This window comes from Bactrocera oleae, chromosome 3 (assembly GCF_042242935.1).
Source record: "Bactrocera oleae isolate idBacOlea1 chromosome 3, idBacOlea1, whole genome shotgun sequence".
NCBI classification, from domain to species: domain Eukaryota; kingdom Metazoa; phylum Arthropoda; class Insecta; order Diptera; family Tephritidae; genus Bactrocera; species Bactrocera oleae.
In genome coordinates, this window is record NC_091537.1 from 32,839,850 (window position 1) to 32,865,267 (window position 25,418).

The 25,418-nt window shown below is 35.4% G+C and overlaps 1 protein-coding gene across 3 annotated transcripts; it reads right to left on the bottom strand.

Moving 5' to 3' along the window:
• Nucleotides 1–3,915: 3,915 nt before the first annotated feature.
• Nucleotides 3,916–6,309, bottom strand: mbm (mushroom body miniature). 3 transcript variants are annotated; one of them, XM_036363105.2, is made up of 3 exons: nucleotides 5,962–6,309; nucleotides 4,790–5,883; nucleotides 3,916–4,701 (listed from the first exon to the last, which is right to left on the bottom strand). In XM_036363105.2, the coding sequence occupies exons 2-3, from the start codon at nucleotides 5,879–5,881 to the stop codon at nucleotides 4,096–4,098; spliced, it is 1,698 nt and encodes a 565-aa protein (XP_036218998.2). In that variant the 5' UTR covers nucleotides 5,882–5,883; nucleotides 5,962–6,309; the 3' UTR covers nucleotides 3,916–4,095. The 3 variants fall into 3 exon arrangements, with proteins under 3 accessions (XP_036218998.2, XP_069962479.1, XP_069962478.1); XM_070106378.1 differs by lacking the exon at nucleotides 5,962–6,309 and having other exon boundaries at nucleotides 4,790–5,669; nucleotides 5,731–5,867; XM_070106377.1 differs by having other exon boundaries at nucleotides 4,790–6,309.
• Nucleotides 6,310–25,418: the final 19,109 nt, after the last annotated feature.

Here is a 25,418-nt window from a genome sequence, read left to right on the forward strand (position 1 = left end):
CAATTACGCTACATTTACAGCGTGTACTGAGCAAAGTATTCGCCTAATGGGGCCGGGATGGCTAAATGAGTTAAACCTACTCCCGCAGTACATGCCATCACTACTTATATACACCACTCTAACCGAAACAAAAGTGACGCACCCTAATACTACTCATTCACACCATATGCTTGATGAAATATAACATACATAAGGGTATATTATTAGCTGACAATTCGTCCCGGTTAGGTCGGGACCATTGTATAAGCCTTGAAGTAACCAAAGAATCAGCTGTTTTCCTATGTGTGATCACCTGATTGAATATGCCTTTTTTTTACACAGAGTTTTAAATATAAGGATGTAGTTTAACAATTTGTTTATGAACATATATTCGTAATGGAAATAAAAATGAAAACTTTCAAGAATATTATCGAAACAAATGGGTTTTATATATTTATTGCTTTTCCTCACCACCTCTGAGGTTGCAAGATAAGCGCGTTACCGATCACAATAATATTTTTGGATTGGAAACATTAAATAATATTTCAATACAATAAATAATAATTTAAATAATACTATGTAAATTGAATCTTTACGAATTATAACAACCGAAAAATATTTGAATATGTAATAAAAACATTCTTAAAGTTATAAATTTTAAAACTTAACACGGCAACACACTATAGCAGATTTGTATCATTTGGACGTTTTAGTAGTAGAATATAGGTTGGCAACCCGTACCAAGTGTGATTTTAGTAGTAGAGTTTTCGAGGCAACCCGTACCAAGTGGGAATTTTTGCGTGTGGATTAGTGAAACTCTTAGGATTGGTTACTTGTAGATTTATACAATGGTCGGGAAAGTCCCGGATTCCGAGTTAAGTGCTTGGAACTTAAAAAAAAAAAATTCTCAATAAACGGAACAAATATACAACAATGTAGATGGCCCACCGTGTATGTTCTATTTTTACATACTACATTCGGTTTGAATGAATTGAATTATGTAGTAGATTTTGGTGCGAACGTCAGCGTTGTTCACTGACAGCTCATTACTTTCATTCAACATTCAAAGTGAAACATAAGAAAATTTTGGGAATTTGAAGCATAAATATTTACGAATAAATAATACTTTGTGAAATGTCGAAACGAAAGTGTGTTTTCAAAAATAATTTGAAGAACAAATATCCTTTTTTGAGAGTCACTTATGACTATTCCAACGTTCGTTGCGACAAATGTAATACAACGCTTTCGTTAGGTGTTGGTGGAGGCAATGACGATTGATGAGAATCAAATCAAAAAATCATTTAAAAACAGCAGTTATCGTCCGATTAACATGTTTTCAAACATTTTACTGTCTTACTGTTTCCAAATGAAAAAATTTTCGTGTTCAAAAACAAAAAGTGAAGCGATAATAACCAATGTTTTTCCACAATACGCATTGGAATGCCTCAAGTCTAGTTTACAGAAAGCCCAAATCGTTTGCTTGTCAACCGACGCTTCCAATCGCAAAGCAATTAACATGTTTCCTGTCGTCATTCGTTCTTCTATTATCTGGAGTGAGTGTTAAAATAATTAAACTTTCACAAGAAAAAGGTGAAACATCGGATATGATTTTTTCAATGATTAAAAGAGTCCTTAAAATTTCGATTTGACTGATAAATTGATAGCTTACTGTGGTGACAATGCGTCAATTAATTTCTGTCACGTTGATCGGAAAAGTGAAGGATATGTTTTTGGAAAATTAAAGAAACTAAAATCGAACATAGTTGGTGTAGGTTGTGCAACGCATATCGTGTATAATGCGATTCGTAACGCATGTAATGCACTTGATTTTGAAATAGAGAGCATTGTTGTTCAGATCTATACACATTTTTACATCCACGCGATTAGCATTAAAGTCAATCTGCGAAATTTCTGAAGGCGAATACGATCAACTGGTTGGGGAAAATCATTCGAATGTTCCAACCTTTGAAAACGTATTTTGACGACCTTCCTTCACAACTCAAAAAAGCGAGATGTATCTGTAATTTTTTCAGAAATCCACTATCAAAGCTCAGGTAAATTTTTGGTCATGAACAGGGGAAAATATATTCTTACTAACTGAAATTATTTCAAAATCGAGAAATTATTTAATTATTATCTCATTATTTGTTAGGCCATGATTTTCGAAGAAACAATAAAGAAAATTGAATGCAATAATATTCCAGCAGTAGCAATTTACAAACACTTGCAAGATTTAATGAACAATTTGCAAACATCCAACCAACACAATTATTTTCCGTTGCAAGTAAAAGCGGAAATGGAGAACCTGAAGAAAGAAAACTATGACTTGAAGCACTTTGAAGTAGTGGCGAAACAATTTCGAAGTAAATATTTCATTTTACACTTCAATTTTCGTTTTCTCATTTTTTATCGACTTCAATGTGTCAATCAGCTGATTGTAACAAATATCTTGAGGCATACACTCAACAGTTTGCTCATATAGAACTTTTTGGTTAGGTGCTAGTCACTGATAAACTCGACTGGGAAAAAATTGAGAAACGTTTATTTTCCTCACAGAAAATAATATATTGAAAGCATCAGACAGTACTTCACATAGGCGAACAATTCACTTACATATATTTCCCTGTATATACTAGGTGACGAATTGATGAAAGGAGCAAAGAGCGACATCCGTTGACAAACGTTGGGTTCAATGTTCCACTTTTCTGTTTAAGCACAACATTCCATTCGTTTAGCTTTCAGAGATCTTTGAATACGCTCTGACACTACCTGGAACATCGGCACCAGCGGATAGCATATTTTCCACTATTAACAGATTGTGGACATACGAAAAAACTCGTCTACAAGTCAGCACCGATCCAAATGTGAAAGGTGAAATCGATTTTATTTGTGTAGAAAAATTTCAAATTTTCTTGTTTGGAATTTTTCACTCACTTCAAATTGTACCCCGAGCTTCTTCGAAAAATCAGTCAACAAGAGAAATACGTGAGTCTGAAGACGTCTTCAACAATTCCGGAAACACCGTCCACTTCATCAACTGATATACAAACGAAAGCACCAGACAGTGATTGAATCCATTTCCATTCTTTTTGAATAAAATTGTGTTGCTCTCAACTATTATATGTCGCGATTTTCAGTTAATTATAATATGGAAAAAATCAACGACTAATAACAAATCGTCCTGGATTTTGCTGGAAAAGAATATGGTCACCTAAGCATATCAACAAGATAATGACCCTAAACATATCAGAAAGTGCGGAAAGTTTTTGTGTAGAGTCAACGGAGTTGAGGTTATATCTCAGTCTGTTCAGTGCCCTGTCTTCAACCCCATAAAACAACTCAAGAGTGAGAAAAAGTGATACTGAACTAAAATCAACAAATTCGAGACTTTTGAAAGGTAGTGAAAGAGTTCCCAAACCTCACTCACTATTTTAACCTTCCCAGAACCTCATTGGCTCTATTTCCCTCTATTTGCTCTGTTAAAAATCGAAGCTATTCAATGAAATATGAATACTTTTATAATTCTGTAAAGGGTTGAAACCGTTTTAATTAAAAATTTTTGAAACTACATTTTATATAGACTACTCCTATTTTAATGTGGAACTAGTTCTTAAGTTTATTTAACATAAACTGTGATATAACATTTAATTGAGATATATAAACTATGGAACTATTAATACATTATTAGTGAATGTTGTGAAACAATTTTGAGACAAAAAAACATTTGTCTTATTAAAAATGAATTGTTTTGTTCAATTGGTCACTCCTATTTTTTCTTGACAACTGTCCATCCCCAATAAATTGAGTATCTTATTACCTCATTCCTTCGTGCCGGAATAAAAAATTTTTTAACCGAAAAATAGCGTTGGCACTTTTTACCGTTGATGAGATTATAATAAACTAAGTATTTTAAATTATAAATTACATATTGGAAAGTTCTTATACTCAAAATTAAAAGGATTTATTTCATAAAGCTATAAAGTTGGCATTTAAAATTTTCCTCTAAAAAGAATGTACATACATTACAAAGTTAAGTCAACATTCACCGCACATTCTCTACGTGAAATGTTCACATATAACAAAGATGAATGTTCTTATAACTTAATCAAATATAATTTATTGAAAAATCAGTTTGTCAGCGGCACCAAAGCCCCCGCTGTTCATAAGTTGACTTAAGAGTAGTGGATTGTAAGCAGCAGCAGCTGCACCAAAAGCAGGAAACGATGAAAATGGTGGCACAAATGTATTGTGGAATTTAGGAGTCTTCATCGGACTAGGCATCTTTGTGCGCCTCTTTTTTACTTTTGTAGCCGTTAGTTTTTCGCTTGAATCACTTTCTGATTCCGATTCAGATGTTTCTGTCCCTGTTTTATTCTCTACGTCATCCTTTTCATCATCACTAGATTTAGAAGCGTATCTGTGTCTACGTTTTGTAGCCTTCTTTAGCGAATTCTCCGATTTTGTCTGCAGCCTTTTGACCTTTTTATTTTGTACAGTAGTTAGCTGTGACTTGATTTGCGCCAAGGAGCTTTCACTGACACAAATATTTGGGGGCATGGTGAACTTTTTTTCGGGATTGAACTGACTCATTTGACCAATACAGAATTCCATGTAAGATTGAAGCATAGTGCTGAGGTTTGCTGGTTTGGGGCAACTTTTCATACTATGATACGGTGCAGAGCAGTTTTTACAAATCATTTGACATTCAAAAGCAGAGTGACCCTAAGCGAAAATATATTATGTATAAAAAAAAAACCGTAAGTATAAAATACAGTAAAAAAGTTTAAAAATATTAAAAACATTGTTTTACCGGCTTATCACATATTAAGCATTGGTTATTGGTCATCCCGGATCTATTTTTTGATGAAACTTCCGTCTCTTCTGATACATCATCTTCGATTACAAAATTTCTTTCCAATTTCCCAAGGCATATTAAGTCCTCCTCGGATGAGTGCTTCTTCTTGGATTGTTTTTTTGCAATTTTTGGTCCTTTCTCCATGATCATATTGGACTTAGTACTGGTTTTATCACTTATTTTCCTATCCTCTGAAGAAGAATCAGAAGTTGACTGTTCTGTGTTTATTTTTTGTGGTTGTTTACCCAGTGCTTCTTGTTTTACTTTTATGGTGTTATTTTTAACTATATTTTGTGATGCTTTGCTTGGTAGCTCCTCATCTTCACTTTCAGAAGATTCTGAAGAAGAACTGGAAGAACTTGCAGGTTTATGTGTTTGTTTTAAAATACGATTATCCTTTTCTACCTCAGTTTTTTCTTGTTTTATGTACTTTAAAACATCTTTCTTGTTTTCCAGATTACACTCTTTTGAAACTTCATCATGAGAAAGGTTTTTTAAAGTTGTTGAAAGTGTGGGAGGTGGAGCAACTAATGGTATTGTTTGTGGTAAATTACTTGTGGTAGACACTTGCAAAGCCGATGAAGGCAAATAATCTTGATTTTGTTCATCGGCTTGTAGTAACTGAGCATTTCTCCGTTCTTCATACCAATTTACATCATTTTTATGAGTCTCACCTCCAAATTTTGGCTTTCCACCGCGCCTTTCTCGACCACAGCCACGTCCATTGCGTTCTTGCGAATCATGATGAGACCGCATATTACTATTATGTTGTTCTAATGCATTTGGATCACGAAACTTTTGAAAGCCGTCTTCTTGATTATTTAGCTTTGAATTGCTAATAAACCCAAAGTTATTGTTATTGTTGCTACTTTCTTTATAAGACCAATAAATATTACCGCCTCCCCAGCTACCGGAACGGCGGTTTTCTGCATGTCCATCCTTACGATTACCGCTTCTATTATAGTTACCTAAGGACCTCGTACCACCAAAACGTCGATTAACACTACTACCTCCACCTCGGCGAAAATTATTTGGTTTTCTGCTCATGGCTGCAAATAATGTTGTCTTTAATCTTAAACTAGCAAGAAGAAGATAAGCACACAAACTGGAACTGTCAGAATACACACGTGGAGATGGAAGTGCTGCCAAGACCTTTCAACTTATATTATACACAGTAAAAATAATATTTTAATATTTTGATTCGGCTATTAAACAAAAAAAAAGAAAATTTTATCGTCTTAGTTTGAGGCGAAGATGAGAATTTCGTGAACTGAAAAGCAATGTTTTTTAAATATTTATATATATATATTATACATATACATATATATATACGTTTAACAGACTTTGCACACATTTTTCAATTAACATAGTTGTAATATGTCACTCTGCAGGGAAAACTTTAGTATACCATCCTGCGATTTCATGTTTAAAATGAGTATGATAGGTATGATAGATTCTACAGATTAAGAATATTGTGACGAACACGGATGACACAACAAAATCGAATCAACGATAAACTGCCAGAAGCAACTAGTTAGCGAATTCGTAGTTGCCAGAATGTTCTAGAAGCAATGTTTTGTTACAGATTTACTATATAAGTGCTACCGGATTGTGCAGCAAATACAGTTCTAATTAGAGTGTTGTCGTGATAAGAGCAATTAAGCTATATGCAAGAAGTTGTAAGCTCGAATAACGAGCAATAAGTGTTAAGTTGTTGGAATTAGAAATATAGATAAGTGTGTAGCCATTAAATTGGGACTTTTATTTAACAATCCAGTGATCGAACTCAAGAGTGAGGTACAGGTAGACGATTTATCGAGAAATCCGTTACAATATGTATAATTATAGCTTTCGAGATATTCTCATTTTAAGTTCAAAATTTTATTTTCAACATGGAAACCTTTTTTAATTGTGCATATAACGATAATTGTTTGAAAAATAAAATGCTTATTTAAAACAAATATTAAAATAATTGAATTAAATTAAATATGTAGAAACAATGTAGTGAAGTGTTAGTGTATAACAAGTGCATAGTGTTAAAGAAAAATTAACTTCAAATCGAGAAATTGCAAGATAAAATTTGTAAAAGGTTCAACTTAAAATGGAAATATCTCGAAAACTATAAGTTTCCGGCGGCCCTGAATACTAAAGTTAACCCCATTGTACACAGTAAAATATATCCAAAATAGGGATTTAAAAAACTAGTATATGTTAAAAAAACTAGTATATGTTAAAAATTACTTCGCACACCCATACATTATTGGTGCCCTTCTGTCGTGGTTCAAAAAAATAATACTTTTTTCTTCTTTTTTTACTTTTTCGGAAAATTCAATATAAAATAAAATTTTTTAAAAAATTTACTTGCCGCTCACGGAGCTCCCATCTTTGCGTTAAAATAAAACGATAAATATTCGCGGCCTCATTCGTTGGGAGACTTAAACTATACATTTACCAAACATTTTAGTTATTTTTAAATAAAAACTTTTATCTGGATCTTTTATGGACATTTAAACAGGTCCATGTCAAGAGAGATAGAAGATGTATAGGAAATGAGATTACGCCAAGTTTTTGCAGTTAGACAGTTATGACGTCATTGCAGGAAAAGCGAGTAAAACAATCAAACAATGAAATTAATTATATTTACCAAAATATATAAACACTTTTATTAAAAAAGATATATAAACACTGTTATAAAAAAAAGAATGAATAAGAAATAAATAATAAAGAAAATAATTAAGATCATATATTTATTTACAATGTAAGAAACTATTGGCGGGAGATAATACAGTCACGACTCATTTTAATCATTTACTCAATTTTCAAATGGTTGACAATAAGTTAAAAGTAGTATTTACGTTTCATACGAATACACTATTAATTTATTTACATATATAAATACATCGCAACTACTATTAATATATGAATATATTTATAGATTATAGAATCTATAAATCATAAATTTAATTGGTAATTATGTTGGCCACAGATATCTTTAAAAACTATTCAAATATTTTCGCAATAGGTCTTCTTCTTATAATTGGGTATACTTCTGGCCATTCACTGAAATTGTCCTTGACTACCAAAACATATTATTTTCCTAATATATGGATGGGGATTATATACATGGCAATGCACTCAAATGGCGCTCCTGAAGTACACTGCTTCATTTGGTCATAACTCTTGAACCTCAACCATTTAACACCAATACAATCAGCGTATTGATTGATTACAACCAATCCAATAAAACCTTCGCATAATTTCCACAAGATTTTCGTGATTTTCAAGAGCCGTAGACTTGGAACGTTGTGCAGCTCGTTGAGAACTTCAAACATTATAACCAATTAACAATTATAAGTGCTTGGGAGCTTCAAACTCATCTACTTCAGCCTTAATTTTATCCTACTCTTCCGACAGTGAAGACACCTGTGCTGATATACGTGCATCTTGCGCTGTAAAATGTGCTACCTTTTGTGAGGTCACCTGGGTAAAAATTTATATTCCTCAACATTAATGTTTTCTACTTCGATATCCTTCCGTAACTATGATTGTAATTCGGACTTCACTCCATTTGTTGCTAAACCCCGTTGTTCCAGCTCCTTTTTCAGATGTGGAATTTTCAGATCATTTAATTTAGCCATTTTAAAATAATTATTACTTTGGGGCTTAATTTAAAAATCTCACTACTGACACCAATGGTTACAGATTTCTCGATAAATCGTATACCTTGATATACTATCTTGAGTTCAATCACTAGATTGTTAAATAGAAGTCCTATCTTAGGGCAGAGAATGTTAATAAATAGAGAAGGCGCAAATGTTAAAAAGTACTAAATTGAGCTTTTCACAAGTGGGAGCATCGAAAAATACAACTTCGACTCTTTTGAAATACACCACGCAATGATCGAAACGGAGAAAATACTATAAATAGACACAAAGAATGTTCTTAAATGAATTATGCGCATGCTGATTTACATTTGCATATTACCAAAAAATCGCAACTTTTGTAATTTTAAATAAACCTTCAAATATATGAGAGGATTATTGGTTGAAGCCGCAGAATTTACAACAAAAGAAGTAATTAATAGATAAATTCTGCAACACATTTTTGTGCGTTGCATGAACAATATCTAATGGGCAAAAAATAACAATAAAACAATGGCTAAGCGGCCGCGGTTTCCACTATTGAGATGGTTAGGTCGTAAGCGTGAAGGAGTTAAGCCATTCCCAATACAAACGCTTAAGTTTGAGTCTTATAAATCACAAATCTTAATTTTTATTTATCTCTTATTTTAGTATTTTACATTTTAGCTGATCTCAATTCAGTTACTTAAATAGCATATTTTACTCACTGTAATAATTAGAATATTTCCGGAAAATATGTTGATATGTGTGGGATTACATATTCCCTTATTTATGTGTATTTATACAAATGTGAAAATCACACATACATTCATAAGTACACGTACGCTGATGTTTGCTTCTTCTTGCCCCGCACAAATAATGACTTTTGTCCACACTTTTTGCTTTTTACGAGAATAGCTAGAACGAAGCAAGTTGAACGATCGCAAGCAAGGAGGGGTCCGGGGGTGTACTACCACATAATTATTTCAGATATATTTTTATCAATCGAGTTTATTTTAAAAACGATGAAATAAGTATGAATTTATGAGTATTTATAGGTTTATGTAAATATTATAATATTGCGTAACTAAGCCCAAAGATATCAGTATTTTCCTATACAAATTGAGCAATATATTAATATGATAAAAACCCTCCGTTGAAACGCCTCTGACCATGATGGCACGCCATGGAAGTAATTGCGAGTTCGCGCGGAGACAAGGCGGAAAAAATTTAGCTCTGACAAAACGTTAAAAAAAACCAAATGACAACTTTGCCGACAAACACACAGACATACATACGAGCTCGCATACATATTGACGCAGAATTTTGCCCATCGTCGCGGAGTTGACAAGATTTGTTTGAATGGACAATTTTGCGACAATGTCGGTCGGCTATGTTGTCTCCTTTGTCCTTTTTGCTGTGCTTAGTTATTGAAAATTGACTTATGCTCTTTTGAAATACTACGACTACCGATTGGGGTGTATTTTAATAGCGTTCTTATTAGGTAAAATGGGCTAAATCGAGAAACTATGAAATAATGATAGTAAGTAAACATATAAAAGTACTATATGCAGTGTGCTTAGAATATATAGAAATAATAAAGGTTTTCATATAAATGGCAATTTTATATAAATTTTATAATTTAGTGCCATATAAAGTGAATAATATGAAGTAAATTAAAATAATATTTCAAATCGCTAATAGACCATGTTGTCAATTCTCCTTTCTGAAGGGAGCATCAGACAAATTCTTCAATTTCTGATTTTTAGCAAATGTTGTGAGGAAGCAGCTTGTGGGCAGCATACAAATGCGAGGGGGATGGTAGGACTTTCAGTGATACAAATTGTAAATTCGAAATTTTGCTGATTCTTCAATTTTACTGAAGACATTCAAATTCAATTTCAGTCATTTTTATTTAATTTCATTTTCGCCATTTGTGGTAGGAATTCCATATGAAAACCAAATTTGGTTGACCAGGCGCACCGAAAAAAGAGGCTCTTTGCGCCTTCTCTATTCATTAACATTCTCTGTCAGAAGCATTCAATTTCACAGTATTTAGGATACAGAAAGACAACAGGCACCGCTCACCAATTTCAATCAAATTTGCTGTATCTCATTATCCTTATACTACAGTGTCGAAATGAGCGAAATCGGACTACAACCACGCCTACTTCACATATATAACAATTTTAAATTCAATCCTATTCTTTCATTTAACAATATACACATGTATAAATCGAAAGTCAGTGCGGTTATCAAAATTGGCATTCCATCTCCCGCCTGTAGAAAGAATAATGTAAACCATAGCATAAGTGTACTTATGAGAATGGAAGTCCTAATATAAATGTATTACCTTAATGTCTAGAATAATATAAAATACAATTCTGTCTTAGCTTTAAGAGAATAAATAACGGTTCCTGGATGGCTAAATGAGCTATAGGCCTTCCCATTGAACATCCCTCTACAAGCACCATTGTATAAGCCTACAAGTAACCAAAGAATCAGCTGTTTTCCTATGTGTGTGAAACAACCGTGATCACCTGATCGAATCTGCCTTATTTTGACACAGATATGTAAATGAAAGGAATGTATTGTAGTTTAACAACTTGTTTTTGAACATGTATTTTTAATGGAGAATATTAATGAAAACTTTCAAGAATATTTTCGAAACAAAAGATTGTTATATATTTATTGCTTTTCTTCACCACCTCTGAGGTTGCAATATAGGCGCCGATCTTTTTTCTTCACCCATATAATATATACAGTTCTAAAACAATCTACTTTTCATAACAATTATAACTCGAAAAGATATATACATAAAATCAGTTACATGAATCAGGATCATTAATATTGTATTAATTACATTAACAATATGAGTTAAAATATTCAACTTTATTTGAAAAAAAAGGAAAATAAATATATAAAAATCAGTTACAATTCAGGAACAATAACAAAAATCAAAACAATCTACTAAGCAATAAATAATATTAACAAAATATTCTAAATCACCGTTACACAAGAATATATTTCATAAAATTGGAAACACTTAATAATATTTCAATACAATAAATAATAATTTTAATAATACTATGTAAATTTAATCTTTAGGAATTAAAACAACCGAAAAATATTTGAATATGTAATAAACACATTCTTAAAGTTATAAATTTTAAAACATAACACGACAACACACTATAGCAGATTTGTATCATTTGGACGTTTTAGTAGCAGAATAATGGTTGGCAACCCGTACAAAGTGTGACTTTAGTAGCAGAATATTGATTAGCAACCCGTACCAAGTGTGATTTTAATAGTAGAATTTTCGAGGCAACCCGTAGCAAGTGGGACATTTTGCGTGTGGATTAGTGAAAATCTTATACTATGTTCGCACCGACACAAAATTCGTGTTTTCATAGACAAAAGAGACTTTCACGCGAAAACTTGTGTTTTCATCCTTACAAAATCTGTCAAACGAAAACATAGTTTTATTTCATTATAATCGGTGCCTGCTCTAGTTTAATCGATATTATTAGAAGACATATTTTGCCAGCCCTAAATGTCAGTTGACAATTTGTTTACATTCCATAATTGGCCTAAACGTACCCTACAAGAAATTGCTGATGTGTTGATAATTTTCAGCTATGACGGATTTATGGTCAGCAATGACTCAGAAAAAGCCAAAAAGAAAACAATGATCTTAAGAAAATGATAGAACTTTGTTCTACGCGCTGACAAAATTTTTTCAGCTATGACTGTCGTATTACCCATCAGATGACCGTCACTGTTCTTGTAGGGTACATAACAAATGTAAACAAAAAGATGTGTGAACTGTCAATGAAAACTCATCGAAAACACATAATGTCGGTCAGAACGACTTTGGTTCCACAATCCACATATTGTGTTTTCAAGAGGATTTCAATTCGGTGCGAACATAGTATTAGGATTGGTTACTTGTAGATTTATACAATGACAAGCACCTCACTCCACTCCACAAGCAATATTGACACACTCCTGCATACTACAACATACAATCACCACACACCAACACAATCCACCGAGGGATGGTACACACCACACACTATCTCACCACTCTCTCTGCCCAATCAACAAACTGGATCGATGACTGTATACGGCCCTCTTTTTTTCGATCCATCGCCGTCGGAAGTGAACTTGCGAATATAACACCGTTTTTTCGAGAATTTCTCTGCACTATAGGTGGTTAAAAAACAACAACAAAAAAAAACCAAAGTGAAATGCTGTAAAACACACATTGCCAAAATTCAGTAAAAACAAAAAAACGAAAAAAAGACAGTGCAGTTACCCACAAAACAGTGCATGGTAGTTACGAAGCAAAAAAATATATATACATATATAACAATATACTAAATGTTTCTATAAAACAAAACCAACAAAGTGCTGGAAACTTATACATACATATATAAGTGCAGTGTAGTGCATATAAGTTAACACATAAGAATTAAGAAACTTGTAGTTACCTTTACCCATTTGCTCCGCTGACGCATGAGTTCAGTGGCCTGATTACTAGGTCAGCTGCGGTAATCTGATATTTGATTATGCTGCAAATATCTACGTTATCGCTTATGCTGAGTCGGCTTGCCGGCTGTAGCTTTGAAGCTTATCGATCAACATGTGCGCGCATTTAACGCAACACCGCTTAAAACTTCTGCACAGGTGCAACAGTTCATTTGGAGCATACTAAATAACATAACTGGCGCATGAGCTGGTTAGATGCGTTACGCAATATAAAAACCGAGTGCGACAGTGATATTGAGTGGGACATAGAAAACAACGATAGCCAAATCCCAAACCAAACGAATTTCGCCATGAACGTAAACCAAGTGCAAGCATTAATAAAGACCGCGGTTAGCGAAATATTAGCACAGAAAGAACAAAGATTTCAAACACAGCTTAACGCTATGAATGAGCGGGTAAATAACTTGAGTATCGGTGTACCACAAGTTGAGCCCTATAAAAAAATTTCTGTGGACCCACAGATCAATTGCAATATTCCTCTGGACATAATAAAATCAGTCCCCGAATTTAATGGTGGCAGATGAATACGTAGCCGTGGATGCGTACGAACTATTCAAACCTTTTGAGGGTAGTTGCACGCATTACCAAGCGGTAACAATCATTAAAAATAAAATCAGAGGAGCAGCCAGAGCGGTATTCGTAGAACACTATACTGTCCTGAACTTTGATGCAATCATAGTCAGACTAGATTGTTCTTACGCTGACAAAACCTGCCTACGACTTCTGTGGCAATACCTCGAGTTGGTTAGACAAGGTGACTTGACTTAATAGAATATTATGACGAAGTTGAGAGAAACCTAACTCTGATTACGAACAACATCGTAATGACAGACGAAGCGGTGCAGGCAACGCTTCTGAATGATGAGGTTAGGATTGACGCCCTTATTTCAGGTCTTAAAAAATCACTCAACGCAATTGTTTTTCCGGCCCAGCCGAAGGATCTAGCATCTGCTTTAGCATTAGCTAGAGAAGCAGAAGCTAGCATCGAGCGTAGCATGTTTTCGGCCTCATACACTAAAGCTTTAGCGGAAAGAGGACCATAGAAACCGCGCAAATGCAAAGCAAGGAAAGCATAATAGGGACGAACTTGGCAACGAAAAAACCCTTTTTTCGTCAGGAAACAGCAAAACAGCAATGGTTACCATGAAACGAATAAATGAACTGAACAGGAAAAGGCCCCAGAGCCAATGGAAATTGATTTTTCTTCCAAGTTTAGGCAGCGCACTAACTCCTCCAAACCTCAAAGCAACAATCAACACGTTCAAAAGAGGTCAAATACGTCCGATAGAGCGCCAGTTTAAAGGCGCCAAAAGCTGAACAATGTTGTTCAGAGTAACCTTAATGCTGAAAAACTAAGTTATGAAAACGCAGCTGAGGCTGCTGCAATTGAAATTGAAGAGGACACTGAGTCGCTGTGTGACAATGACTCACTGTATTTTTTAGGGAACAATCCCAGGGGCGGCAAAGAATTATACACTATGAGCGCGGTGCATGGTTCAAGCTGAATAACAAACAAATGCCTTATGAAAATTTTTGGAAAAATTTCACTATTTTTTTGTTGCAATTATATTCTTTGACTTGTTAACACAAGCAGGAGCGGCATTGGACTTACAAAATAGCAATATCAAATACCAAAACAAATTAGAGTAATTGAGCTTCCATTATGTTGAGCCTAAAAACGTATTCAGTTTACGATCATTCCTTGGCCTAGCTAGTTATTACAGAGGATTCATTAAGGACATCGCGTCAATAGCGAGGCCTTTGACCAACATTCTCAAAGGAGAAAATGAAACGGTGAGAAAACATATGTCCAAAAAGATAAAAATTGAGTTAATGAAATTTAACAAGGCGGCTTTAAAAGTTTGAGAAATATCCTGGCGTCCGAGGATATTATTCTCATGTACCCAGATTTCAAACAGCCTTTTGACTTAACCACTGACGCCTCCATAGAACGCATCGGTGCGGTTCTGTCTCAAGGAGGCAAACCAATTACCATGATTTCGCGAACGCTAAGACAAAGCGAAGCGCACTATGCCACAAACGAAAGGGAGTTGTTAGCCATAGTCTGGGCTTTGGGTAAATTGCAAAATTACCTATATGGGTCAAAATAAATCAACATTTTTACAGACCACCAACCCCTCACCTTCGCTGTATCTGATAGGAACACAAATGCGAAAATCAAAAATGGAACTCATACATTGATGAACACAATGCAAAAGTGCTCTACAAACCCGGCAAAGAAAATTTTGTGGCGGATGCTCTGTGCCGACATAATGTGAATAATCTGGAAAATGAAGTACAGTCAGAAACATACGCCACCTAATAAATTTTACAGATAAAAACGCTCTATTCGAAGCAATTAAACTACTCGTTAGTTAGTACCAACTCAGTAAACGATTTACCGACGTTGGCCAGTACACATGATTTGGTGTTAAATTTTCCGGCAATTAAGTTCTGGCACTGCAAGAATATCGTTGTCGACACTACAAACAAAGGTGAACAAAAACAAATCCTTCATGATTATTATTTTCCGAAATTTCTCGCACGATAATCGATGTAAAAATGTTTATTATCCAACTTCTAAATTTGTTTCCTCAAACAAAAACAATTTATTGCGACAATGAAGCCGCTTTCAATTAGAGACAATTAGATCACTGTTAAAAAACGGGTATGACATAGACATTGTGTATACACCACCTCTTCACAGTTGTTGAAATGGACAAGTGGAATGCTTCCACGGCACTCTTGCGGACATAGATAGATCTTTTAAACTAGAAAAAATGTCTGATGACACAGCCGAGTTAATTTTGAGGGCAACAATAGCCTATAATCGATCCATACACTCGGTCACAAGCCAAACCCCGAACGATGTGATTCATGCAGCATCTAGCGAGGTCAGTCGGACCATAAGAAATAAAATTGCAAAAGCCCAACATGATAACATTGAAAGATCTAACCCGAACAGAGCGGTCCACAAAGACAACCTTAAGTAGCACTTACTTACACACGAGAAAATCGCAAAGGCTAAGGTTAATAGTTAAGCACACAACGATCTTTATTACCTATTTTTCGACATCGAGGGGGCCTTCAATAACGTGCAGTGGTTAAAGCCCTCGTAAAGTTTGAGGTGGAATCGAACCTCAAAAACTTCATTTTCAGTCTTCTTGCGACAGAACTGTCGTAACGGAGTGGGGTACTGCCAAGTCAACCAGAAAGGTGAATAGGGGAACTCCGCAAGGAGGAGTACTCTCCCCACTGCTCTGGATCTTGGTGGTAAACGACCTACTTATAGACCTCGGGGAGCAAGGCTGTCGGGTGATAGCCTAAGCTGATGATGTGGTTCTTATAGTTAAAAGTAAATTCCTGAATACCGTCGATGAGCTCACCGAAGGGTACCTAAACGTGGTATCCAACTGGGCAAATAGAAGCGGCCTAGCCGTCAACCCTGGTAAAACCGAAATGGTTATATTTACTAGCAGGTATAAGATCTCAAATGTGCCTCTTCCCTCTTTCGGGGGTTCACGTCTTCAACCTGTTGAGAAGGTGAAATACCTAGGGCTTATCCTTGATAGAAAGCTTTCTTGGAGGCCAAAAATCGAGGAGAGAGTCAAGAAGGCATCGGGCGCCTTATATTGCTGCAAAGGAGCTAAAGGGAAAAGGTGGGGACTCTCACCAAAGGTGGTGCTCTGGCTCTACGAAACCGTAGTCAAGCCAATGTTGTTCTATGGTGTGTTCGCCTGTTGGAGGGCGCTCGAAAAGACGACCCTGGCTAAAAAACTTGAGCGAGTCCAAAGAGCGGCGCTCATCGGAATCCCCGGTGCACTTCGAACCACACCAACGATAGCTTTCAACGCTATATTAAATGTAGCACCTGTGGACATTGCCGGTAGGTGCATTGGTGTTCGAGGTGTGCTATTAGGCTCAGGGAAGCTGGGCTTTTGAAGAGGTCCGAACAAGGACACGTCACAATTCTCTCCTTCTTCAGCTGCATTCTTGAAAATTTGGATCACTGCGTCACAGCGGCCACTCGAGGCGCCTTTTTCTCTGCTCATATCTCGACGAGGGAGATGTGGAGGGGAAGAAGCCACTGGAGAAGAGGCGCGGTGAGCTTTTTCACGGATGGGTCGAAGCTAGGAGGAAGAGTTGGAGGGGGGGTTTTCTGTAAGGAGCTCTCCGTCAATCTTTGCTTCAGGCTACCGGACCACTGTAGCGTTTTTCAGACGGAAGTGGCCGCAATCAAGGTGGCGGTAGAAGTACTGTTACGAAGTGCAGCTTCGTTTAGAGAGGTGAGCATTCACTCCGACAGCAGAGCGGCAATACAAGCCCTGAGTGCGCGAACCGTGCATTCAAAGCTAGCCAAGGAGTGTCTGTCCTCACTAAAATTATGGTAGTTGTCAAAGCTGTATGGAGGAGGGTGAAGTGGAAACATCCCGGTACTTTCTCCTCCACTGTCCGGCTTTTGCTAGGTTGAGATTGAAACATCTCGGCAATCACACTTTGGGCAGACCAGAAGATTTGGCCGAAACAGATATTGGCCGTCTCAACAAGTTTGTCATAGGCACAAAGCGCTTTGTCGACATGTAAGGGTCTATTGATCCGGCTCATAGGAGTTTTGGATACTCCAACGGACCGGTGTTTAAGCTGTCCGGGTGTGATCCTTCTTAGGATCGACCCTCTAACCTAACCTAACCTAATCTATTTTTCTATCTTTGCAGGATTAAATTTGCAGTCCTTTTATTGTCAGGAGTCGTATATATTACTCTCATTTAAATTATATTCCGGTGATAGACGGGAAAGTATTGGTATGGGAACAAAGGGACTCTTTAAGGTATTCGAGTAACCTGACAGAATTTGCTAGCATGTTAGATGAGACCGCAGAATTAGCAGAGTTATTCCCTCAATTGCATATGCGAAAGTTATTATACGTGGATATAAAACATATTAGAAATTTCTTGTCCGTAATAAAAGTGCCCCAAAGAATGGCAAGAAGTCTGGATTTCCTAGGCTCAGCACTCAAGGTAATAGCCGGCACGCCAGATGCGGCCAATTTTGAAGTCAAAGTTAGTCGATGCAAATAATAGGCAAATAGTAATTAATTCAGAAACACAGAAACAAATTAATAAACTCGCAGATATGGTAAATAAAATAGTTTAAGAAAACAAGTAAGGAAAGGCTAAGTTCGGATGTAACCGAACATTTTATACTCTCGCAAAGTCAAATCGTATACTCGTTTGTTTGTGGATTGACTGAGATTTTCGGTAGAAGGTCACCTATAGGCACTGGTACACATATTTAGTACTTCAAGCCCCTAGAACAGTTTTGGTTCGATTTAGACAATTTTTGGTCACAAGGTGGCAAACTTTAAACGTATTATTCACGCAAAGTTTTACCCAGATATAATCGTTGTTGCTTGATATGCATAGTGGAAAGTGAAAGATTCAGATGGAATTGAAAATGTTGTTTTTCGCACTATAGCATAGAAATATGAAAAGAACGTTATGTACCGAATTTGGCTGAAATCGGTTGAGCGAATCCCAAGATATGGGTTTTCACTTTTGAACGCGGTTCCTATAAGGTCATCTCATACTATCCCAGAGATAAATTTAATGTCGTGGCGTGTTTAGTCCTTGGTTTATCGCGCTTTTAGTATTTTTTAACAGTACCGTTATATGGGGAGTGGCCGGGCTTCTCAACCGATTTTCACACCGTCAATAGAGGTTCTAAAAACATTTTCTCCCAGTGAATTTGGTTATTATAGCTTTAGCGGTTTAGGAGATATGCACATTAAACTTATTAGGGGCGGGACCACGCCCACTTTAAAAAAAATGTTTAACTGAAGATGCCCTTCCTTAATGTGATCCTTTGTACCAAATAACAGTCTTGTATCTTATTGCGGAGCTTAGGTATGGCAATTTATTTGTTTTTGATTAACGGCGTTTTGTGGGCGTGGCAGTGGTCCGATTACGCCCATCTGCAATACCAACCGTCTCAAGGTACCAAGAAACATGTCTACCAAGTTTCATAAAGATATCTCAATTTTTACTCAAGTTAGAGCTTGAACGGATGGACGGACGGACAGACAGCCACCCGGATTTCAACTCGTCTCTTCATCCTGATCATTTATTTATACATAACCCTATATCTAACTCGAGTTTTAGGTGAACAAAACTATTATACTCTGTAGAAACAGGTTGCGAGAGTATAAAAAGAATGAGTTGGTTGACACACCGCATTTATATAAAACATTATTAACGAGAAATAGAATGTTAATAAACCAGATTTCAAACTTGATTCTCACAATTACATTGGCTAACGTTAACATAATAAGTCCCACTATTTTTGAAGATTTGGAGGAATCTTAAAGGAACACTCCGTAGAGATCCCCATAGTTAATAGCCTTACTGAAGCATCCAAGATTAAAGTCCTACAGTCTGAGAATATAATTTATCGTAGAATTAAGTTTATCTGTACCAGAGTCACCATTTTCCCGGTATCGCATCAACATGTAACACTACAGTTACAAGATGACAAACTAGCCGAATGCAACGCTGACGTACTAGCAGTTAAAGAATGTGTAACAATGACATTCGCATCCGTTTGCAAGTTAACGGCACAAGACACCTGTGCACGAGCACTGCATGCTAGCGGCTTGGCCTCCTGCCGCACTCAGCCAAGCTACCTGAAGCCTATCTCGCAAATAGATGATGGAATCATAATTATCAACGAGAGCATAGAAGGGGTCAGTACAGACGATGGCCCAGAGATCATTACGAACGGGACTACTTACTACTTACTAATTAGGAAGCCAGGCATAGCGGGGTCACCGCTGCTTAACATCGTTAGTCACGACCCAGTCTTGAGTATGTCACCACTCCATAGAATCAACAATGTCAATCTTCGTGCCATCCAAGATGTCAAAGACGAGTTGGCGTCCGCCGACTCATTCAATAAATAAATTATCGCCGGTGTTGCTCTCAGCGTCATCTTAAGTGGCTTTATCATCATATGGCAAATCTCAAAGAGAAGACAAGCTTCGCGGGAGGTACAGAAGTTCATCAACAACTATAAAATAACCGAGGACGGTCATCGACTTGAGCGGGGAGTAGTTAACACATAAGAATTAAGAAACTTGTAGTTACCTTTACCCATTTGATCCGCCTGATTACTAGGTCAGCTACGGTAGCCTGATATTTGACTATTCTGCAAATGTCTACGTTATCGCTTATGCTGAGTCGGCTTGCCTGCTGTAGATTTGTAGCTTATGGGTTCAACTTTTAGGTTTAGCTTTAGAGTAATTTTGTAATGTAAATTAGTTCTAATCAGACTCAATAAAGCACAGAAGTGCACTACACAATAACTTATATGCAAGCCCTTTTGTCAACAATTGCGAAACTGTACGCGCAATTAACGCAACACCGCTTTAAACTTCTGCACAGACGCAACAGTTCATTTGGAGCATACTAATAAATAAGACAACTTATACACACATACACATAGAACCAAAAGCGAAAATGCTAAAATATATAAGTACACAAAATAATTTATAAATATTTATAATTACATTATAAAAAACTCAAATAATAATTAAATATAACGGTCACCAAACTGTTGTAATTTACGGGAATATATATATATATATATATCCACATATATATATATACGTATATTGGAAAAACATATTACATAAAGTGATTGCCTTATAGCTTACATTTGTGTATTCAAAACACACTTTACGTTTCCAACAACATACCAAAATATTTCAAGTATTTACTTGCACACTTTTCTGGCAATACCCCTTATGCTTAACAAAGCAATAAGCAAGATTGCGTCAAAACAAGTAAGCTTAGGCAAATTGAGAATTTAACAGAGAAAAAAAAAAAATCAACCAGAAATTTACATACCTACAAATTGCATATTAATTTACAAAAAACATATACATACTGGTTAGATGAGCTAAGCCTCCCCTTTGCATATATGTACACAAACCAATCGTTTACATTATTGGTACACCCTAATAATACACACCCCTCCCGAGAACACCATACAGGGCGTCATCACACGCAGAATATCACCACACACGAGGACGCCTCACACCACCAACCAACAAAACGGATTGGATCATCGCTTCTAATCACATTCGTCTCGTCAACAGGCCTGAGCACCAAGTCAACATTCGATACAAAAGCACAACTTCTCTCTTCTGCGATATTTCAACGATACAACATGACGCGTATTTTGAACCAGTTGTTTCATCGCATCCCCAATCATTTCACTCATCATCGAATTTGCACGAACGGCTACGCTTAAGTTATTAAATTAGTGTCACCTACATTCCAGTTTAATACAATAAAGCTTAACTTGTTATGACCAAAGAAAAAAATTACATTTTTATACCCTGAACAGGGTATATTAATTTTGCCACGAAGTTTGTAACACCCAGAAGGAATCGTCGGAGACCATATAAAGTATATATATAAATTATCACCGTGACGATATGAGTTGATTTAGCCATGTCCGTGTGTCTGTCCGTCCGTCTGTATATACGCGAACTAGTCCCTCAGTTTTTGAGAAATCGATCTGAAATTTTGCACCTGTCCTTTTCTAACAAAAGAGCTGCTCATTTGTCGGAACGGCCGATATCGAACCACTATAGCATATAGCTGCCATACAAACTGAACAATCGGAATCAAGCGTTTGTGCGGAAAACTATTTTAGTTGACGAGGTATCTTCATGAAATTCGGCGTGTATTATTATTTAAGGCAATTATCCAATCTTCGAAGAAATTGTATAGATCGGATGACTATAGCATACAGCTGCCATACAAACTGAACAATCGGAATCAAGTACTTGTATGGGAAACTTTTTTATTTGACGTAATATCTTCACGAAATTTGACATGAGTTATTTTCTAAGTCAACAATGTAATCTCCGAAGAAATTGTTTGGATCGGATCACTATAGCATATAGCTGCCATACAAATTGAACGTTCGAAATCAAGTTCTTGTAAGGCGGCTTTGTATTTGTGAAGGGTATTACAGCTTCGGCGCAACCGAAGTTAACGTTTTTTCTTCTTTATTAAAAATTTTATGCGATTCGAAGTGAAGTTTTTAGAGGTCCAAATATCTCGGTGGTGTTCCTCAATATATTAGATACAAATTATTCATGGTCCTTCGAGCCTTAACGAAAGGTAATTTCGGATTTTTACAAACAAAAAAAAAAAAAATATATATATATATATATATGTATACAAGTATATACCTAACATGATATAACATACTTGTAACATACATAAGAAACATAATAAATAATTGTATGAAAAATAATTGTGGTGACATAAATAAAAAATTCTGTGAAGGTCCGCTAAAATACATTCACAACATATATGTATACACATACAAATTTATTAACCAAAAGGGACTAAAAACCAAAAAGTCCAGTAACGTGAAAAAATATATGCGTACACATGTATACATAAAACATAAATTACAATAAAATTTGCAAAAACCAAAAACGAGGTGACAATAAGTAACAATTGAAAATATAATAAGTTCAGTGAAAATGAAAATATAAATACAAAAACAACAACACAACATATCAGTACACCACTGGAGAAGAAACACAGGAATTGGCACAAAACGCACAGGCATATATACAAAATTTATACTCTACAAAGTAAGCGTATTTATTTCATTTACATATCTTATTTCATGCATATATGTATTTAAAATTGCAGTTTTATTTATTATAATATAAAACCTGTAACAAAAAATCCGTTTTAACAGCATAAAAAACGGTTACCAAACTGTCACATTTTCGAGGTTATTTTGCGGGAAAAACTGAACACAGTCTGGTATAACGTATATTTCAATATACATACTTATATATTAAAAACAAAAAAAAAATGTACCTTATTAATAGCTTACCTTGGTGAATTCAAAGAAACAATCAAGAAACAAAAAACAAATTCAAGTATATAAGTACTTGCACATTTCTCCAGCAATACCCCTTATGCTTAATAAAGCAATAAGCAGGTTTGCTCATAACAAGTAAGCAAAGGCAAAAAAGCAAACCTAGAACAAGACAGAAACAAATAAAAACACAACAAACAAACATACATATATGCATATCGAATTAACGCTTACATATTACATCTATATATGTATGTGGTTAAATATCTATTTTTAATAAACATATATATATATATATACAAAAATATATTTACAAAGTGCATATGGGAAAATACCTGCACATTCTTCACTTCGCTAAATTTACCAAAAAAAAAAAATAAACGTTGTGGTAAAATTAATACTACTAAAAATTAAAAAAAAAATAACTAATTTATTAAAAATAAAAATACACATCTTTCCAAAGTCCACATTGGCATACATGCCGCAATACCCCATTTAACAAACAAGCAGGATTGCGTACAAAAAAAAAACTAAAAGCACATTGATCTTTTCAACGAGCTCTCAATTGCATTAGAAAATAAACATACATACGCACAAACAATCCGTGCATACCTTTGTACAAAGTGTATTGATCTCTTCAACGAGCTCTCAATTTCACGAGCATATAAATATACACATACAAGTCCGTGTACTAGGGTGTACCTAAATACATCAACATAACGACATAAAAAGAATTGTTAAAAAAAGTGCGATTTTTTGTAATTAAATTTAAAAAATTGAAATTACACTCACAAGAAAATATTTAAAATAAAGTACAAATTAAAATATTAATTTCGCAAGCAAATATTTATCTAATCCGAAAAAAACTCTTATATACGTAAAAGAGTATTCGGTATTAATTATCATTTATCGCTATTACACATGTAGTAATAAATAACATAACAAAAATGGTTAATGACGACAAAAATCAAACTACAGACGCTCAAAAAAGGTTGCCAAATTAATTTTTGAAAGTGACAGATTAATACGATACTGCACTCGATTTTCATCTTCACCGAATTAAGACAACTCTGAATCGTTATTAGAAATTAATAAGCAAAATCTTAGCAATTTTTGGACTCGTCTCCAAGTGCCATAGTAGAAACTGAGTCATCAGATCTACCACAAAAGTTTAAAACCTCAGCTTTCGCCAAGTATAAAAACTGCTTAGACCAAAACGAAGCTACAAAAGCTATGATCTCCGATCAGTTATAGCTAATAAAAGCTATTACACCTATTCCACATCCGAGAATAGAGCTGCCACAAATTCAAAATCAAGAGGCAAGTTCAAGCATCCATCTCAAAGTGTCCGCATGTGACACAGAAATATTCAATGGACGTTATTAATAATCGCCGTCCTTCCGGGACATGTTTACAGCCGTTGACATCAATCATCTCAAATTATCAAAAGCGCAAAATTTGGATCACCTCCGATACAAAACAAAAGGGCAAGCAGGCACAATAATAAAGCAGTTCGCACTTAATGCGACAATTTCAATTTAGCTTGGGAAGCTATAAAAGCAATTTAAGAAAATTGATCGATAAACAAGTAACGACACTAATAAACTTGCCTAAGATTAAAAAAGAAAAAAGTGAAGAATTGGTTAAACTACTATCCATTGTTTCAAATTGTTTCTCGGTTCTATCGACACAAAATATTCCCACAGACAGCTGGGACCCAATACTGGTAAATATATTCATCGCCGCTTTACCAAAGAAATCGTAACATTTATGGGAGCTATCGCTCTCGTCTCGAAAAAAATGCCCAACCTGGCAACAAATAAAAAATTTCCTAACTACCCAATACGAAATCGCAGAGAGGGTAGACAAAAAAATAGTCAGAACGAAAAGCGTTCAACACGACCTAAATAGAAGCTTCAATAGACCCCAATCCAGTTGCAACAACAATTTAAATAGAAGCTTTTTTATAAATCAATCGTTCACATCCGAACAATATAAACAAACGTCATTCGAACGATACACAAGAGGGCATAAATTACAATCTTGCGAAAAGTTTAAAAAATTAAAAATTCTCGAAAGAAACAATTTTATAAGAACAAAAAGATTGCTTGTCACATACGCGTACTCAAAAAAATTGCAAAAGCAAATTCAATTGCATCTACTGTCGAAAATGACATCACACAATGCTTCACTACAGCACATATCCCAGCGCAAATCCCGAAAACCACAATACCGAAAATTGCCAAATGAAATGCGAAATACCAAATAAGGTATTACTACCCACAGCTGTCAGCTCCATCGAACATCGAGGAGAACTCTACAAACTTAGAGCTTTAATAGACCAAGGATCACAACGATCTTTCATAGCGTCTAAGGCACAAAATGGGCTAAAACTGCCAACAGAACAATTAAATTTTGAAATGGAAAAAATTTCAATCACCCTTCGAGCCCTAAATACTATATTTGGTTGGATCCTAAGTGGACTAGTAACGGAACCAGTT